Source organism: Micromys minutus (assembly GCF_963924665.1).
Source record: "Micromys minutus genome assembly, chromosome: 9".
Taxonomy (NCBI): domain Eukaryota; kingdom Metazoa; phylum Chordata; class Mammalia; order Rodentia; family Muridae; genus Micromys; species Micromys minutus.
Window position 1 is genome coordinate 63,951,813 of NC_137978.1, and position 18,908 is coordinate 63,970,720.

General features: G+C 55.5%; 2 protein-coding genes across 2 annotated transcripts; one reads left to right on the top strand and one right to left on the bottom strand.

The window, feature by feature from the left end:
* The first annotated feature begins 769 nt into the window (after positions 1 to 769).
* KLHL21 (kelch like family member 21) lies at positions 770 to 9,121 on the top strand. Its single transcript, XM_080921372.1, has 4 exons — positions 770 to 1,990; positions 4,322 to 4,727; positions 6,007 to 6,079; positions 6,886 to 9,121. Exons 1-4 carry the CDS (start codon positions 970 to 972, stop codon positions 7,177 to 7,179), a joined length of 1,794 nt encoding a protein of 597 aa, XP_080777498.1. The 5' UTR covers positions 770 to 969; the 3' UTR covers positions 7,180 to 9,121.
* Positions 9,122 to 10,429: 1,308 nt separating this feature from the next.
* ZBTB48 (zinc finger and BTB domain containing 48) lies at positions 10,430 to 18,627 on the bottom strand. Its single transcript, XM_080921369.1, has 11 exons — positions 18,566 to 18,627; positions 17,411 to 18,079; positions 16,801 to 17,042; positions 13,089 to 13,200; positions 12,470 to 12,562; positions 12,056 to 12,142; positions 11,810 to 11,964; positions 11,417 to 11,553; positions 11,182 to 11,346; positions 10,813 to 10,901; positions 10,430 to 10,737 (listed from the first exon to the last, which is right to left on the bottom strand). The coding sequence occupies exons 2-11, from the start codon at positions 18,074 to 18,076 to the stop codon at positions 10,441 to 10,443; spliced, it is 2,043 nt and encodes a 680-aa protein (XP_080777495.1). The 5' UTR covers positions 18,077 to 18,079; positions 18,566 to 18,627; the 3' UTR covers positions 10,430 to 10,440.
* Positions 18,628 to 18,908: the final 281 nt, after the last annotated feature.

The following is an 18,908-nucleotide window of genomic DNA, read 5'->3' on the forward strand; positions in this document are numbered from 1 at the left end:
GGTCCAACGGGCAGGCTTGAGGCTGGAATGCTTTCAAAAAGGAGGCGGGAGACAGTTAACTAGCAAACGCCGCCGTTTCTCTAGCCACACTTGCCTGAAACCAAGCAAAGCAAAACCCAAATATGGCTTCTAAGTGGGGAGCTCCTTTTCCGAGTGTACCATACATATATATTACATAGGTATACATACAAACAGCCCCCAGTGACTGCAGATGGGCTGTGACTGCAGACGGGCTCTCCAGCTTTTCAAGGTGCTTCCCTGGCGGACCTCGAGCTGGACCCATCGAGCCACCCGGAGGGCTGGAAGCCTGAGCGACTCCCAGCAGACCTGACCCCGCCTCCCCCACCCCCACCCCCGGAAGACTGCCCAGAAAGTAAAGCTACTACTTTGCTGACTAAACTTGACTGCCGATGATGCGCTAGAAACTCAGGCATGAACATAGTGGAGCGCCAAGAATAAAAGATGACGACAAAGAAAACCTTTCAAATTGCTCGTATTTTGGTGCTGAATTGTGAAAGTACTGTTTGAAATCTGACTGGGTTAAGTAGCTATCTCTGGAGCCATTGAAACTAAAACAGAGTCGCGGCTTCCAGAAGTCCTGAGGTTTCCAGCGCCGCAATAGGGAATCTAGGACCAAAGGGGTGATGACGGATTCGGGCGCCGAGCTCGCCTCTTCCAGGCCTCTTTCTGCCAACCACTGGGTTGGGGAGGGGTCAGCCCTCACTAGTCACTCGCCGTTCCCCGCGGAGCATCAGCTGGAGACGACTGGAACCCCTGGAAGGGAGGAAAGGGACAGGCGTAGGCGGCGGTGACTCAGACCGCAATGCTGGGAACAGAAGGGTTAAATGGGCACGGTTAGTGGCGCTCCGCCCCGACAGACCCCGCCCACGGAGGCCGCGGCTGGCCTGCGTATTTATAGAGGCGGTGCTGGGCGCGCCGGGGCGTCCCTGTGACCCGCAGCCCCGCGTCATGGAGCGGCCGGCGCCTTTGGCCGTGCTTCCCTTCTCGGATCCCGCGCACGCCCTGAGCCTGCTGCGCGGCCTGAGCCAGCTGCGAGCTGAGCGCAAGTTCTTAGACGTGACCCTGGAGGCGGCGGGCGGCCGCGACTTCCCCGCGCACCGCGCCGTGCTGGCGGCCGCCAGTCCCTACTTCCGCGCCATGTTCGCGGGCCAGCTGCGCGAGAGCCGCGCCGAGCGCGTGCGCCTGCACGGGGTGCCGCCCGACATGCTGCAGCTGCTCCTGGACTTCAGCTACACCGGCCGGGTGGCGGTGAGCGGCGACAACGCCGAGCCGCTGCTGCGCGCCGCCGACCTGCTGCAGTTCCCTGCCGTGAAGGAGGCGTGCGGCGCCTTCCTGCAGCAGCAGCTCGACCTGGCCAACTGCCTGGACATGCAGGACTTCGCCGAGGCCTTCAGCTGCTCGGGGCTGGCGAGCGCGGCGCAGCGCTTCATCCTGCGCCACGTGGGCGAACTGGGCGCCGAGCAGCTCGAGAGGCTGCCACTGGCGCGCCTGCTGCGCTACCTGCGCGACGACGGGCTCTGCGTGCCCAAGGAGGAGGCGGCCTACCAGCTGGCGCTGCGCTGGGTCCGCGCGGACCCGCCGCGTCGCGCGGCGCACTGGCCGCAGTTGCTGGAGGCTGTGCGCCTGCCCTTCGTGCGCCGCTTCTACCTGCTGGCACACGTGGAGGCCGAGCCCCTGGTGGCGCGCTGCCCGCCTTGCCTGCGCCTGCTGCGGGAGGCCCGCGACTTCCAGGCGGCTCGCTACGATCGGCACGACCGCGGGCCCTGCCCCCGCATGCGTCCGCGCCCGTCCACCGGCCTGGCAGAGATTCTGGTGCTGGTGGGAGGTTGTGACCAGGACTGCGACGAGCTGGTCACGGTCGACTGCTACAATCCGCAGACCGGCCAGTGGCGCTACCTGGCTGAGTTCCCCGATCACTTAGGCGGGGGCTATAGTATCGTGGCGCTGGGCAACGACATCTACGTGACGGGTGAGTGCACTGGTGGATTTCCAAGAGAGATATACTCAGGACCTGGCATTCTAGGCCCGACCTAGCCCTTGGCAGGGCGGCTGCGTTAATTTCTCCATCTGCTTTCAAGCTAGAAGAGCCTCTGTAGGAGCAGATACATAGTTCTTTTGTGGGTCTCTGGGCCCCGTGTGGTACAGCCAGTCTGGCTTAGCCAATTCCTTGCCCCGAGGTGCCTCCCTCTTTTGGGTTGGAAAAGACCCGGGCTTTGACCTGGCACAATGGGTGCTTTCTTTTAATCCCCAAGGAATTCGGGGACAGGATGCAGGCTGGCGCCTGGTGGGGGGGGGCATCTCTCCCTCCCCAAAGCTGGGACATTTCTCCCTCCCTGCTAAGCCACAGGGGCCTCCTGACTCACGGCTTTGTCACCAGTGACAAGGTTTCTTAGAGCCTGCACCTAGGCGGTGCACTGCGGATCACATGGTGTTTAGGCTGCACTAGTCTACAACTGTAAACATGGTCACATGTTGAGAGATTTTCTTCCAGTTACTTGGCTGAAACCCCAAAACACTGCCCAGTCACGGTAGGCGGGCCGCAGCCTGCCCCGGTCCTGGGCTTCTCCCACGTTTTTCACTGAGGATGAGTCCCTGATCAAACTGGAAGGAGGGAGGCTACGTGAGGCCAACCAGGATGGCCTCTGGAACTGCTATATAAGGAAAGACCATTGAGGGCTCTGGCCCTATTATCAGGCAGGCAGGCAGCCGTGAGGCTGGGTCGTCCCGGGGGGGGGGGGGGGGGGAGCTGTGCCCAGCGCTGCACATCCCACATAAAGCCTACTCTGATGTTGCTGTGTCGAGCTGAAGAGGGGACACATCCCGACTCAGGTCAGTGTCAGCTCTGACCTCAGTGTTCCTGACCAGCCACCCTGAATCCAGCCCTCCACTGACCCCTACCAGAATGTATACCTTTTTAACAACCTGAGGCTGACCCTGTGTTGTTTGGGGTTCCTCCCTTGCCACCCTGCCCCCCTCCCCTCCGAAGTCTGACTAGTGATTTTGAGCAGAGAACGCCTTCCCAGAACTGGCCAGACTCGCCCTTGGATAAATGTCACAGCTGAACAGCTAATCAGGTTCATGCAGGTGGCACCAACCTCGGATTCAGCTGCTGGCAGGGGATTTTCCTAAGGGTCAGGAAGCCACCTCAGCTGCTTTGCCATGTCCCTGTAAAAGGCCCAAAGACGCCTCAGACTCTCCTTCCTCAAAAGCTGTGGGCTGAGAGACAGACAGAATGTCTCTGTCCTGTTCACGGCGCCAGCCGGGAAAGCCGGGGCACAGCCCCCAGGGTTCCTGCAGTCACCTGATAGCAGGAAAGTTTCATGGTCTTAGACCTACTTTACACTTCTGTTTTGTGAGACAGGGTTTCTCTGTGTCGCTCTGGCTGTCCCTGGAACTCTCTGTAGGCCAGACTGGCCTAAACCTCACAGAGATTCACCTCCTTAATAGCCTTTTAAAAATGACTTTTGTACACACTCGCATACACACCAGTGTCTGTCACACTTGTAAGAATTTTAAGCGAAATGCCCCTGTGCCCTCCCTTGAAGTGCAAACTAGAACCCCAGAGCGTGTGGAGGCGTGGCTTGCTGCCTTAGGTCTCTTTGGAAAATTCGGATTCTCCTCTCCTGGCACAGTCCTGGTTTGAAAGTGTCCAGAAGTCTAGGGTTTGGTGGCCAAGACCCATGTTTAGTGTCTACCCAAAGAGCCGCTCAGATCTAAGGGGGAGGGGACATTCTGAGTTAATTTAAGGGGTGTGATGGTGTTGGTGGGGGAGGGTACTTTTTCATTTTATTATTTTATTTCTTATAATATGGTTGTGACCTGTATGTGCCACATTCACAACTGGTGCCCACCGAAGCCAGAAGAGGGCTTCGGATCCCCTAGGACTAGAGACATAGATGCTTATCAGCTGCCATGTGGGTGCTGGGAATGGAACCCGGGTCCTCGCAAGGGTAGCCAGTGGTCTCCACCCTTACTTTGTTCCTTAGGATGTTCTTGGGATGTCTCATGTCTCCCAGGGTAACCCGGAGTGCTGAATTCTAGCTGTGTTCCTATCTGGGGAGCAAACCTGGGCTTCACGCATGCTGTGGTAAGCGCTCTACCAGCTTAGCCGTGGTTTGATAGCAATTACTGGGTCTGTTCAGTGCCTCAGTGGCAGCTTGGTGAAGCCCCCAAAAGGACAGATGTATTTTGGATGACACTAGTTCCTCTGTAGGGAGAGGCCACCCTGAAGTCCAGGAAGGCACAGGTGGGTGACTCACCGCACGTGGGCTGACCATCTGTCCTCTGTATGCCCCGGCAGGCGGGTCCGACGGTTCCCGGCTCTATGACTGCGTGTGGAGATACAACTCAAGTGTAAACGAGTGGACAGAGGTGGCGCCTATGCTCAAGGCCCGAGAGTACCACAGCTCCTCGGTGCTAGACGGGCTTCTGTACGTGGTGGCAGCCGACAGCACGGAGCGCTATGACCACGCCACCGACTCCTGGGAGGCCCTGCAGCCCATGACCTACCCCATGGACAACTGCTCTACCACAGCCTGCAGAGGCCGGCTCTACGCCATTGGCTCCCTGGCCGGCAAGGAGACCATGGTGATACAATGCTATGACCCGGCCGCCGGTCTGTGGTCGCTGGTGGACTGTGGCCAGCTCCCACCCTGGTCCTTTGCACCCAAAACTGTGACTTTGAATGGACTCATGTACTTTGTCAGGTGAGGCTACCTGTTTTGTACTGTTGGTTTTTTTTTGGGGGGGGGGGGGTGTCTTCATCCCTGTACCCATTTCATAGATGAGTACTGGGTGGTCAAGCTGGGATCAGAGGCTAGGGACACGCCTTAGGCCATTGCTGTGGGCTTTAGGTGTTTCTTAATCAGGCCTCAAGGATAGTGGGATCTTGGCAGTGCACCCGCAGGCCACATGTGTGCGTGCATGTGTGTGTATTTGCCGCTCCCCTTCCTGGTCTAGAGTCTGCCCGTAGCCGTGGGGGATGGAGGGGAATGACAGTCTCTTTTTGGTCACAGACTTTGATCCAGGATCCCAAAGGTGTGTGCCCTCTGCTTCTGGGCCTGAGAACAGCAACAGTTCACCGGCCTTTGCCTGCCCTGCCCCTTCGCCCCGAGAAGTCTAAAGGGGACACAGGTGTTTTGCTTGTCATCTAAGTAGCTGAGGGACCTGATGTCTTTAAATCCCAGGACCTGACAGTCTGCTTTGAGCCTGCCCTGGAGCCTTCCTGGATCCTGTTATAAAACTGCCTGGCCCTTTGCTGGCTCTCCCCTCCTCCTGCCATATCTTCAAGAAGTGGGAGGGTCTGGCTATAAATAGGACTTCGAAGAGTGCCAGGTCTTTGCTTCAGCCCCTCTACAGTGGCTGCCAGCCCAGTACCTTTGAGAATGCCCTCCCTGTCCTAAGGTCCTAGGGCAGGATGTTCCCCATGGCTGTTCTGGGTCCTGACACCTGCTGGCTCTCCTTAACAGATGGCGCTGGCCCTCCACGTGGGAGGGCTTCACCCAGCTAGTGGCTTGCTTCTGTGCCGTCCACACAGGAAGCTGGTTCAGCCCAACCTAGACGCCTGGATAAAGGAAGGCAGTGCTTTGTGACCCCATGTCCAGAGTGCCCCTATGTCTTGATAGCCCCGTCAGGAGCATGGCCAGAGCTCCCAGAAGGCCATAGCGTCCTGGTCCTGTAGCTCTTGTCAGTGACATGTGAAAGAGCTGCTATCTGGGGCCTCCTGTGTGTGCTGAAAAAAGAATAGGGAGCCCTGTCCAGCCCGGCCCCTTCAAGCTGTGACTTCTTGGTCTCTGCTGGAAAGAAGGCAGGAAGTGTAGAGATACCCAGTGGGTTCAAAGCCAGCCTGGACTAGAAACCAAAACCCTGTTTCAAAAATACACATACAGGTTCACAGGAAGAGTCAGCAACTTGAGGGCCCTCTGGCCCTTCACACCCAAGGTGCTGCTTGTCTAACCAGCCATTTCTTCCCTCATTGCTCCACAGGGATGACTCTGCCGAGGTGGATGTATACGACCCCACTAAGGACGAATGGGACAAGATCCCCTCTATGAATCAGGTAAATCTTCAGGTGCGGCAGCCCTTGGAAGCCTTTTGCAGCTGAGCTGTCATTAGATTGTTTGGAGGACAGTCATGGTAGGTGGGGCTTCTATTAAGACCGGTCCAGGTGTTCTCTGAGTCAATGGAAGGCTGCTGCTACCATCTGCCTTTGAAACTTGCTGGTACCAGGCTAGTGTCGCCCCACCCTTCCTGTGAGCCACCAAGCAGGGGAGGTGAGGAGTCAGATGAGTTTTTCACAGACAGTAAGGGCTGGTGTGTTTGTGTGAGCACCAGCAGCCATTGTGGCTGAAGGGAATGGTTTCAGACGGGTCTCTGGATATGGCGTACCCCTACTTGCTGCCTGAGGAATTGGCCTTGGTGAGGTAATACGTTTATTGAACACACATGTGCTGGTGGGGCTCACCCTCACTGCTGCTGTCTGGTCAGGGTCTCCTGTCTCTGCTTGCTGAGAAGGAAGGTCTAAGGCTGATGGTATAATTGGCCCTTGGAAAGCTTTGTAGCATCAGGGTCCCTGATGGCTGTACCAGCATCCTTTGTCCTGTCTGTAGGATGGAAAGGAGGGATAAGCCTGCCCTAGAGGGGCTGATGCGGGGATGCTGGGTGTGGGCCACGCACGCCTGGAGACCATGCTGGCCACATGGGGCACCCCATTTTCGAGTTTGTGAACAAGAAGCATTGTCCTGTCTATACTTGCTGGCTGAGGATGGTTCTCAGTGCTGTGGTTTTGATGTGCTAGAACAATCGGGGAGGGAGGTCTGCCCGGCCAGTCACTTGTCCCTCTCACTCCCCCTCCTTGACCCACAGGTACACGTCGGGGGCAGCCTGGCCGTCCTGGGAGGCAAGCTCTATGTCTCTGGGGGGTATGACAACACCTTTGAACTCTCAGACGTGGTGGAGGCCTATGATCCAGAGACCCGGGCGTGGAGTGTGGTGGGGCGGCTACCAGAGCCCACGTTCTGGCATGGCAGCGTGAGCATCTTCCGCCAGTTCATGCCACAGACACCGGCAGGGGGCCGCGGCTTTGAGCTGAACAGTGGCAGCAGTGACATGGATGCAGGCCACCACAGGCTGCCACAGAACCCTGAGGAGCTACGCTAGCCCAGGCCTGGCCCAGGGGAGGGCCTTGGTGCAAGGGGCCTGGCACCTGCAGGGGAGTGGCTCGAGGGTGCTTAGTGAGCCCCTAGATGCACCGTGTAAAGGTTTCTGTGCATTCGGAGCCTATGTCACCCTTCTGGGGACTAAGCTGGTGGTGACCACCAGCATGTATCTGCCTTCAGAAGTCACCTCCAGCTTGTAGCATCCAGCTCACTCTGCAGGGTACCTCTTCTCGACGCCCCCTCCTGGGCCTGTTTGTTCCCAGAGAAGGGCCCTGTAATGGTCAGAAAAGTGGCCTGGTCTGGCGCTGGGGATCCAGGAAGACAAAGGCTACAGTGAAGTGCTAAACTCCCCATCCAATACCAAGGATCCTTGTAGCCAGTGCTGCAGGTAGCAGGATGTCAGTCTCACCATACAGGAGTTTCAGTACTGAGACTGGGCTGGAGGACTGCCACCGTGTGAGCCCAAGGTCTGTTCCCATGGCACATGTTCTCCCTGACAGGGAGACCCTCCCCAGGAGCAGAATCCTGCTTCTGAAGAGGGCTGAGTGGGGCGGCCCCAGCACTTGGCTGTAGGTTTGAAATGCTTGTGGTTTGACCTCAAAAAGAAGCAGAGTTGGGAGCAGTAAGAGACAAGTTGGTTCTGACTTGAAGGTGTAAAGCCATCGTTAGGAGAATTTTCTCTGTCGTGTGTGGAAAACTTAGGGATTCTAGGGTCGTAGGCCCAGGGACATGAGCACTAAGGCACTTGGACCACTGCTTAGGGGATCCCTGGTTTCTTTGTGACTTTGGTTTTGTGGGTTTGGGAGCTGAGACCCCTGTGTACCCAGTGGGGTTTGTTACCTTTCTGGGGAAGAGGCCATTAGGACTTTTTGTTATAGACAAAGCCAGAGTTCACAGATGCCTTTTCCTAGAGATCTCCAGGGCGGGTGAGGCTCTAGGAGCAGATGTCTCTACCCCATCACGTGCCTTCTGTCCTCTTCTCGGCCAGGTGGCAGAGAAGGCTGCCTTAATTTCCCAGGTACCCACCTGCTTCCGGTTTGATACTGTGTACTGCAGATGTCAACCCTGTTGAGTTTGAAAGCCATGTTCTAGAATGCTCTGCTGGGCACCTAGCTCTGGGAAAGACAGTAGGTTTGGGGCAATGCTGTCCCAACCCAGGCCCACTGGTGACCCAGGGTTCCCTTGGGGATGTGCAGCGGTGGCTTGTTTAGTACTCTGGTGCCACCAGCCCATCATCCCTCGAGTGCCTCGTCTTCTGAACCTTAAAGAGCTGCCTCCCGGGGCCACCTGTAGGTGTGGACATTCTTTCTGCTCTGGGGTGCCTTGGCACAGCAGGGTGGGATCCTGTGTGTGTATCACACCTCAGTGCTGGGGGCAGGCTAGGAGGCTTTCCAGAGGAGGGAGCTGCGTTCCTGCAGCCTGCAGAAGTTTACCGCATTCTAGTGCACGCTTACACAGGGTCCCTCTGCTTGCCAGAGCTACTCAGGTTTCCAAATCGGGGCCCCAGAAAAACTAATAATAGAAAGTAGGTGCTTCCTTTGGACCCACCGGGAGTCCAGGGCAGTTCCTCCCTCAGCTTCACCTCTGCCACTGGCTCTAGGCTGTAACCCACTGCTTAACACACGTCTCTACACTAACAGGGATTGAAGCTGGGCCACCTGGGTATGGGACTGTTCCGGTCATGTGTGTAAGGCTTTTATATGTTAGGACAACGTTAAGTTATGCGAGTTTCTGTGCCTGGTATTTGATGCTGATCTGTAAGGACTTTTTCTCATATTTATGACTTCAGAGACTTATGATCGCCTTCCTTAGGAGGAAGGCATTCAGTCACCAGTGGCTGGGTAGGTTTGTATATTTATTTTTGTCTGTTTTGTAGCTTCTGTGTCCAGCATCCTAAGGTTTTAGGATGCTTCCCTAATTTTTGAAATAAAATGTTTCCTATATGCTAGGTGTCATGGCCTTCATCTTTTGACAGGGATTCTCCGTGTAGCCTTGGCTCTACTGGAACTGGTAAACCAGGCTGGTCTCAAACTCAGAGATCCACCTGCCTCTGCCTCCCAACTGCTAGGTCAACATCTTGCTACTCTGTCTTCTGGGAATCCTTAGTGCAAAGGCCCACACTGGTGTGGGAGGCAGGTGTGGTGGGAAGGAGGGGATGAGAATGCAGTGTCAGCATGTGTAAGTTTGGGGAGCCCAGCATCTGAGGGAGCTGTTGCAGTCATGAAGTAACAATGAAAATAACTTTGGTTAAAGGTTGCAACATTAGGAAGGTTGAGAGCTACTACTTTAGAGGGTTCCCCAGCCCTCAAAGCCTTCAAGCTGGATCACTTTCCTCAGAGCCTGTCTAAAACCAGGGGAGGCCAGTGCCTGGGCTGGGAAGGAAACAGGCTAGGGTCCCTGAGGATGGATGGAGGACTTCCTGTGCTGAGTGCTACACCACCGAGCCACACCTCAATCCCGCAGCCTGTAGCATCTCCAGAACAGGTCTGAATCAGCTTAATGACTACACATCACCTCTACCTCAGCTGCTTCAAGGAATGAAAGAGTCATGTGGGTGTGTAAGTTCTGAGTGAAACCATTTTCCTAGTCTCCCAACTCCACTGGGGAACAGAGTGGGGTGGGCAGGCATGGCTATGCCATCCTGTGAGGCAAGGGGACTGGCAAAGCCCACTCCAGCTACCACAGCTGTGAGCATGGCTTCCACCAGGCTGCTGAACTCACCCAGGAGTTGGAGATTTAAACAAGCATCTGCGCTACTCATGACCTGTAAGAGGTGGGACCACCTATGAGCTTTCTCATTAAAGGAAGGTCTGCGCCAAGACAGGGCCCTCCCAAGGGATGGGTCCCTACGTGGGCAAGAAGCCTATCAAGCCAGCTTGCTTAGCTGCCACTGCCATGGGCAGCTTCATTGGATTTGCTGAATTCTTGGCCAATGAAGACATCACAATGGCCACTTTGTTCAACTTCAGAGGTTTCAACCCCTAGCTGGCCTCCTAAATAAGGACACTACCAGTTGGTGAGCAGGAGCGAGGCACAGGCAGAAGCCACCTCCATTCCCGCCTCAGCTTTGCTGGGGCTAGCAGAGCCCAGAAGCAGCTGCGCTCCTGTCGAGGACTGAGTGGATTCTTGAGGGGCTGGCTGGGAAGGAGCACGTCAGTGCAGCCCAGGCCTGAGCTGCAGAACACCAAGGAGCAGACAGACCACTGACCAACGGAATGCTAAGTCACATGTTTACTGGTCAAGGGGACAACTGGGCAGGGGTCTATGTGTCACAGTCCTCGGGAACAGCAGCCGTGATGATGAGAGATGGCTCCAGGACCCCGGAGCCAGCAAAGCTCTCCTCGGAACACAGTCTCTGGTTAGGGAGTTGGGAGGCAAGGCCACCCTGGGTCAGGGACTCCACAATGACCTCGGCAGAGCCCACCTCCAGGTCTGCAGGTGGCTGGAGAGCCACAACCACCATCTTCTCATCCTCAATGATGAGGTTGCGGAGCTTGCGCTGCCGTGGGTTGTAGTTTTCCACTCTGTCGTGGATCTCCATGTGCCTCCGCAGGTGAGCCTGGGGAGAAGCAGGAGCTCAGAGCTGGGAACAGAAGGGAGGAGGGGAGCAGAAGAAAGACCCGGCCTGGCCTACCTGCCGAGTAAACTTGTAGCCACACTCAGTGCACTCGAACTTTCTCACGCCTTTGTGTCGTCTGACGTGCACTCGTAACTGCTCCACAGCTGCAGGAGGGATGGGACCATGGGCATTAGGAGCAGGGTCTCCTGACTCAAGGCCTTACAGTACCGCACAGTGGTCACCACCGCCCAGGTGCAGGGTGCCCTGTCCCCGCCCCCACTGTCACACAGCTTCACTCATCTCAGCACATGGAAGATGGCTGGCTGGAAGGGTCTAAGGAGCACGTGGAAGCCACTGCTGCCCTTCATCTCTGTGTAAAGCTTCCACCCAGGTAGGCAGGAGACAGAAGCCAGGCCCTCACTGTACAGCCTGCCAACTAATTACCTTTGAAAGTCTTGCCACAGATCTGGCAGAAGTGGGGCCTGCCCTCTTGATGGCGACTGGCCACATGCCTCAGAAGAGGGCCCTTCTCAGTGAAGCGCTGCTCACAGAACTCACAGCTGAAAGGCCTCTCACCCGTGTGGGTGCGGTTGTGCTTGTCCAGACTGGCTGTGGGGGACAAGGTGGGGCTCAGTTGCTGTCTCGGCCCTGGGGCAAAGAGGGGACGGGCCTGCCTCACCTTGGGTTCGGAAGGTCTTCCCACAGAGGTGGCACTGGAAAGGCTTCTCGCCTGTGTGTGTGCGCAGGTGCATGTTGAGATTGGCCTTCTGCGTGAATGCATGGCTGCAGAACTCGCAGACATAAGGCCTTTCGTTCCTGTTCAGATGGCAACACAAAGCAGAGGCCGTCACTGTGGGGAAGCCATCCCTGTCCACCTGCTCTGCTGGAGCTGGACATGGTAAGCAGTAGGACTTGGGTGATGCCAAGTGAGGGACACCATTCCCAGAAGCAAAGGACAGGAATTAGCCCCAGGAGGCAGAGACTTGCCTCAGCCTGAGTCTCCCCATCAGCCCAACAAAGCTGCCCGTCCCTCACCTCCACCCTGGAAGGAGCGGCTCACGCTCATCCATACCTGTGCTTGGCCTTGATGTGCATCTGCAGCCCGTTGCGGCTCGAGGCCCGGTGCCCACATTCCTCACACACAAAGAGCTTTTCTCCACGATGCTTAAAAGCCTCGTGCAGCTGTAGTTCCGTCCTAGACAGGAAGCACTTGGCACAAGTGGGGCACTGCAGGAGAGTGAGACAGGAGCGGATCCAGGTGAGGACAGCGTGGAGCTGTCCAGGAGCCACAGGAACCCCAGCCCTGCCTGGCACTTACTGCATGGGGTTTAGGGGCTCCATGCAGCTTGATCATGTGGCTCTGCAAATCCTTCTTCTGCATGAACTGCTGGGAGCAGGAGGAACACTGAAAAAAACAGGCCTCCTCAGGTCCAGTGCAGAGGGCACCATCAGTGCCCTGCTCTCAGCACATGGGGAAAGGCCTAGGCCCTACACAAGGACAGTCCCTGATGGCTAAAGGTTGGCTCCCACGAGGGGGCAATATTCAGCCATCCATACTATCTCCTCCCCACAAAACTGCTAAGTAAGGCTACAAACAGTGGCCCTATCTACAGACGCGGTCTCACTGGATGGGCAAAGAAGGCAGGCTTCAAAAGAGGTGCCAGGCACCACCCCAGGCAACAAGCTGCGCCCCAACCCCCAACCCCATGGCCCCGGGAAAAGAGGGCCTGACCTTGTAGGGCATCTCCCCTGTGTGAGACACCATGTGCACCCGCAGCTCCATCCTCCGGCGGAAGGTCTCCTGGCATACGGAGCATGTGAAGACCTGGCAGTGTGAGGGGCAAGCAGGGCCAGCATCAGGGAGGGCCTCTGCCTGCGACGGCAGCCTCTGCAGGGGCTTCCAAACGCTGCTGGGAAGTGTCTGCCTGGGGTAGGGGATGCTGGGGTAGGAGAGGGCAACATGTAACCTGCCTGCCTTGACCATCAGAGCACTGCACACTACCACACGCCAGACCCTTCTCGGCTCCAGACAGAGGGATGGGGTTTAGCTATACACTACGTACCCACTTGGGGCAGGGGGCTGACAAGGTGGCCCTTCTCAGCAGCCATCTCCCACACACACTTTCCTTGCTCCAAAGAGTAAGATGGAGCTGGACCAGGAGCCCAGGCAGGCAAACCCAAACTATCCCTCAGGGCTTTATCTCTCGTGCCCTCTGAACTCATGAGTCCTACATGTGCTAGGCCCCGCAGTTCTTATTTTATAATCCCGTGGGGTTGCCTGAGGACCCTTCCCAGGTGGCACGAAGACACTGTGCTGCTGCCCACAAATACCTGGACCAATTCCCAAGTACCTGTTCTGAGCGGTTCATGCAATTCCGGGCTTCATGCTCCAAGAGGTTCTCCTTGCGAAAGTAACACTTCCCACATTTGGGACACTCAAAGGGTTTCTCCCCAGTGTGTTTCCTGTGAAGAAGAAAGGCCACAGACGTGTGGGGGCTAAGAGCATTTCCCAGCTCTCTGGTACTCAGGATCCCCTCTAGCTCCTGCTCCAGACATACTGTGCTGCCCAGGAGGAAGAGGTGTCCTGAGGCTAGCCGGAGTTAACCATGTAGGCTTAGTGACACCCAGGTAGGTAATGTAAGGGAAGGCTGGAAAACCCCTCCAGCTTAGAGATCCTCAGGGAGGAAAGAAACATATGGCCCCATGCTTGAAAGACAGCTGGGAGCCAGGAAGAGCAGGCCTACTTCTGCCAGCCTCCCTCAATGGCTGCCTCAAAACTTTACTGGCAGGCTGGAGACACCGCTCAGTGGTTAACAGCACTGGCTGCTCTTCCAGAGGTCCTGAATTCAATTCCCAGCAACCACATGGTGACTCACAACCATCTGAAATGGGATCCAATGCCCTTTTCTGCTGTGTCTGAAGACAGCTACCGTGTACTCACATACATAAAATGACATCCTCCCCTTTGTGGTCCCCACCTCCAACATCATGGCAGAGGACAGGTGATGTGATATAGAGGACAGGTGATGTAGAGGCAGGTGATATGGAAGACAGGTGATATATGGAGGACAGAACAGGTGATATATGGAGGACAGGTGATATATACAGGACAGGTGATATATATGGAGGACAGGACAGGTAATAAATATATGGAGGACAGGTGACATGGACGACAGGTGATATATGGACGACAGGTGATATATGGACGACAGGACAGGTGATATGGAGGGCAGGTGATAATGGAGGACAGGTGATATGGAGGCAGGTGATATGGAAGACAGGACAGATGATATATGGAAGACAGGACAGGTGATATATGGAGGACAGGACAGATGATATATGGAGGACAGGTGATATATGGAGGACAGGTGATATATGGAGGACAGGACAGATGATATATGGAGGACAGGACAGATGATATATGGAGGACAGGTGATATATGGAGGACAGGTGATATATGGAGGACAGGACAGATGATATATGGAGGACAGGACAGATGATATATGGAGGACAGGTGATATATGGAGGACAGGTGATATGGCTCAATGGACAGAAGCTCTGGCTGCCAAGCCAGAGGACCCAACTTCAATCCCTAAAACACCTATGGTGAAAGAAAACAAACTCCCACAAGCTGTACTCTGATGTCTATACGTAATCACCCATCCCCAACAATGGAGTAAGTAAGTAAATGTAAAACTTCACAACCAGTTCTGCCCACCTCGTCTCACCGGTACCAGCAACTGTGGCTGTAGCAGTTCATGGGGTCTGTGAGTCACCACTGGTCCCTGGCTCCCTACCTATCTCTTCAGGAGGTAAGTCCAAGAGTCTTTGCAGAAAAGGCAGCCCTCTTTACCTCTTGGCTCACAACCCTCCAGTGCTTCCTATTTCCTACCGAGAGAGCCCAGGGGGCAGAGGACATGGGTAACAAGTGCTAGCCTGCCCCTCACTAACCTTGCCCCATGCCCAACTCCAGGTCAGGCTCTAACTCCTAACCCAGGGGCATTACTGCTAGCTCTATTCCCAGCCATGGCTCTTCCCTTCTCCTGGCCCCAGTCTCTAGCACTGAAGGTCACAGGGCAGGGGGAAGTTCACCACCTTCTTATTAAATAAATATCACCTCCCAGGCCACAGTTATTTGAAACTAACCCTATCGATACAGCAGACTCCAATTCCCAATTCCTGGGCCCTACTCTCCCACTCCTCCCCAAACAGGGAACCACACACTGGCCCCAACTGGCCTGGAACTCCCTAAAAGTGCGAAAGTGTAGTCTCAGGCTGTCTGCTTCACTCTAAAGCACTGCTTCCTTTCTTGCACGACACAGGCTTTATCTGTTCTGCATCCGAGCGCCATAAAGGCCGTCACCTGCATCTTGTCCCAAACCTAGCAGCTTGCAGAATAAACTAAGCAGAGCCTGACCTCAGCACATGGGAAGCACTGAGTCTCCTGTATGTCCAGAAGTCAAACCTACTCTTATCCTCTTCTCTACAAGTGTCCCTGTCCCCCTAGTCCCTGCCACTGCAAGGACCTCAGTTTCTGATTTTCTTTTGAGACACAGTCTCCCTATGTAGTCCTGGCTCACCTGAGACTCACTACACAGGCTCAAACTTGCAGCAATCCTTCTGCCTCTGCTTTCCAAGTGCTGGGATTACAGAACAGTGCTAACATACCTAGATACAAAAATCTCTTGGAGCCATTTCTTCCCAGTTCTCAGGGACATCAGCAGACCACAGACCAAGGAAGGAATGAACAGAGCATGGACTGACATGTGTAGCCTCACCTACCCGAAGGCCAAACCCAGGCGTGACAAACAGGTCTCACTCCTACGCCAGGTGAGCACTAGTGGCTTGCCAGCGTGACACAGGGACAACACAGTGTGGCTCAGCACAGCCTGGCTTGGTACAAAAGCAGCTGCAGCAGAACAGGAGAACTGCATGCCCACCAAGCAACTAAGAGGAGGCTTGTGTCTGCAGCACTGTTATTATTTTTGGTGTGCTGGGAAGGCGCTGGTTTCAAGACAAGATTTCTCTGTGTGTCCCTGGCTGTAGACCAGGCTAGCCTTAAAACTCAGAGATCTGCCTCCCTCTGTCTCCTAAGCACTGAGATAAAGGTGTGTACCACCATTCCTGGTGTGTAGCACTGGATCTCAAGTAGTTTGAACTCAAAACAAGTCAGGTATGTGACACATGGCTTTTATCCTGGCACTTGAGAGACAGATGAAGGTGTCTGAATTAGAGGCCAGCCTGGTCTACACAGTGAGAGTTATAGGACCAGGGATACACAGAGAGACCCTTCGGAGAGGGAGCTTTGCTGTTTTAAAACAGTCCTAAGACTAGGTATGGTGGTATACACATCTTTAAAACCAACACTCGGGTGGCAGGCATAGGTAGATCTCTAAGTTCTAGGCCAGCTTGGTCTACATAGTGAATTCCAAGTCAGCTTGAAAAAAAGGGGGGAAGGAGGGACAGTTTGTTAGTGGCACACACCTTTGATCCCAGCTCCGGAAGCAAAGGCAGGCTGATTTCAGTGATTTTGAGGCTAGCCTGGTCTACAGAGTGAGTTACAGGATAGCCAGGGTTACCCAGAGAAACCCTGTCTCAAAAAACAAGCAAGAAAACAAACAAAAAGCCCCACAGAACTAATAAGTGGAAAAAAACCTTCAAGTCATAGGGGGTCCTTGTTAGACAAATGGTCCCTTATACATCACTGATGTGCAAAGCTAACATCCCAGAAACACAGGCAGCCTCCGTCTTTAAGATTAGCCTCTTGTCACAGCCTACACTGCCTATCAGACCTCAGGTCCAGCTCAGGAAGGGGCCAGAGGCTTGTCTCATGTCTCACATGGGCAGAGGCTTGCCCACAATCAAACTTCACAGTGCGAAGAATCAACTGACCAGGTGTCCACAAACCCACAATCCACAGGAAGAGGAGGCATGCGGAGCAGGCACTATCTGGGCCTGCCATAGAACCCCCAGCCCCACAGAGCCCTGAGGAGGGAAGTACACGACCCCTCTCACAACGTTTAAGGGCAGACAGGAAAAGAAAATAGAAAAAACAGCATTTACCTGTTGTGGACTTTTAGGTAATATTTGCTGAGGAACTTTTTATGACATGTGGGACATTCGACGGGAACTGCAGCACCTTTTCTGCTCTCAGTGGGTTCAGCTGTGAGGGAGCCGGCAACCAGGGCTGGCTCTGCCCCACAGGGCTTTCTAATCACTTTTGACTTCCTCCTTGTCAGCACAGTCTCAGGCTCAGATGCGTAATCGCCATCCCTGTCGTCCTCAACTTGAACCACCACTTCCCACTAGAGTAGAGGAGGCAGCGGGAGGGGGTAGGGTCACCCATGTATCAGCAGGGACCCGACTTTAGTTCCAACATAAGCCCCACCCCCGACATGGTCCCTTTACCAGAGACAGTTCCCTCCAGGGCCCAGAGAAGACTGCCATCTTGGACTTGGAGCACAGTGGCTATGTTAGCAGGGAGCTGGCCAGGTTGACTATCCTATGGAAATACCTGTAACCCTGATGCTCACTCCACCCCAAGGAAGCTGGTAACCATGGACAAGTGTAGCTCGAAGGTCAGCTGAGACCACTGGCTTCCTATGCTTGCTCCAGAAGTGTCCGGCTCTACCCTTATGCTTGCCTCCCCAGTTCAGCACCCTGGAAACAGTACCTCATTGCTCTCGCCCTGCAGGGGGGCACCTTCAGCCTCAAAGGGCCTTGGGGGCTCTTTGCAGTCCTCAGACTCTTTGTCCTCTGAGGGAGAAGGCTTCAAAGCCTGCTTGAGTTTCCCACAGAGGAAGGCTGGGCTGCTCTGAGCAGGTGTACTGAGCTGTGGCTGCTCACTGTCTCTGGGCTCCTGATCCTCGGAGGCCAGGCTCAGAGTCCTGAAAACTTCTTCATCCAAGTCTGTTGGCTCCTTGAGGTGGCTTTTCACATCCTGGGAGGCAGGCTGGCCCAGTCCACTCTGTGCCTGTCCCACTGAGGTTTGGGGCTGGAAGCTCTGACAAAGCTCCACAGCCTCAGGCACCCGCAACTCTTTGGCTGCCAAAAGCACCTGATCCCTGTTCCCTGAGGTGAGGGCGAGGTGGCCAGTGTAGAAAAAGTCCAGCAGGAGGCCAAAAATCTCAGCAAAAACTGCAGGGAGGACAACGCTGCCCCCGGAACCATCCCCGTAGATTCTCTGGAAGAAATGGCTGCAACACGCCAGGACACTCCAGTGCGCCTTGAATACCAGGCCCCCCACGTCCAGCGTGGCGTCGCAATACTGGCCCTTCTCTCGCTGCTTGTTGAGTTCCTGCAGAACCCTCACGCTGTGCTGTACAAAGGAACCATCCATAATCTGGAAGGAAAGGCAAACATGACACTCTGGCCAGCCCCAATCGGGAAAGCTCTTTTAAACCGAGTGAGATAGACACTTTAACATCCACCTAGGTCGGGATGAAGGCTTGGGTCAAGGTTAGAAGGTGCACTCGGAGCACACAGCTAGAGTGAAGTGACAGCCTCTTGGGGCGGGGAGCGGCTTGGGTTGGCCAGAGGGGAGAGAGCCGGATAGGAAGTGCATGGCGCGAGACAGGACAGGGTCGGTCGGGATAGGGTGCTAGTGGGAAAAAAATGAAAATGAGAGTTTGGAAATAGACAAGCGTGAACGCCAACTGATCTGTAGCGCACCCAATGCACAGCCAGTAGGGCAGGACGGCGTCTGCGCACAGGTAACCCAAGCCCACGCCGCGCCTGCAGGTCGCAGGCGGCAAGCGGAAGGCGGCGGCCACACTCCTTAGAGCCCGAGATGGCCCGCCGCCTCCCTCCAGTGCCCTCCTCACCCTACCGGTCCTTCCGGCTCGCACCGGCCTCACTGCTCCGGGCTAGACCACTTCCACCGCCCACAAGACTAACTACTGCCCGGCCCACACCGCGGAGACGCCGCCGTCGCAGCGCCGGATGTGACGTAGAGGCGCGCAGGCCAGAACCGGACGCCTCGGCGGCACAAAGTCCTTAGGACCCGCCTCGAAGGCGGAGCCTCGGAGAAAGGCCAATGGACAACATAGGGGGCGGTGCCAAGGGTAAATCCAACTGCTCTGGGTCTTCGGTCCCGAGTTGCCTAGTAACACCAAGCTGTGCGCTGGGCTCGGACTCCAGTTAGTTGGCCTGCGGTCCCCAGTTCTCCCCAG

Coding starts and splice junctions, on each gene's coding strand:
- ZBTB48 (XM_080921369.1), bottom strand. CDS start 18,076: ATGGATGGTTCCTTTGTACAGCACAGCGTGAGGGTTCTGCAGGAACTC. Junction 10,902..11,181: donor CTGTGGCAAGACTTTCAAAG/GTAATTAGTTGG, acceptor TCCCTCCTGCAG/CTGTGGAGCAGTTACGAGTG. Junction 10,738..10,812: donor GCTACAAGTTTACTCGGCAG/GTAGGCCAGGCC, acceptor GCTTCTCCCCAG/GCTCACCTGCGGAGGCACAT.
- KLHL21 (XM_080921372.1), top strand. CDS start 970: ATGGAGCGGCCGGCGCCTTTGGCCGTGCTTCCCTTCTCGGATCCCGCG. Junction 1,991..4,321: donor CAACGACATCTACGTGACGG/GTGAGTGCACTG, acceptor ATGCCCCGGCAG/GCGGGTCCGACGGTTCCCGG. Junction 6,080..6,885: donor AGATCCCCTCTATGAATCAG/GTAAATCTTCAG, acceptor CTTGACCCACAG/GTACACGTCGGGGGCAGCCT.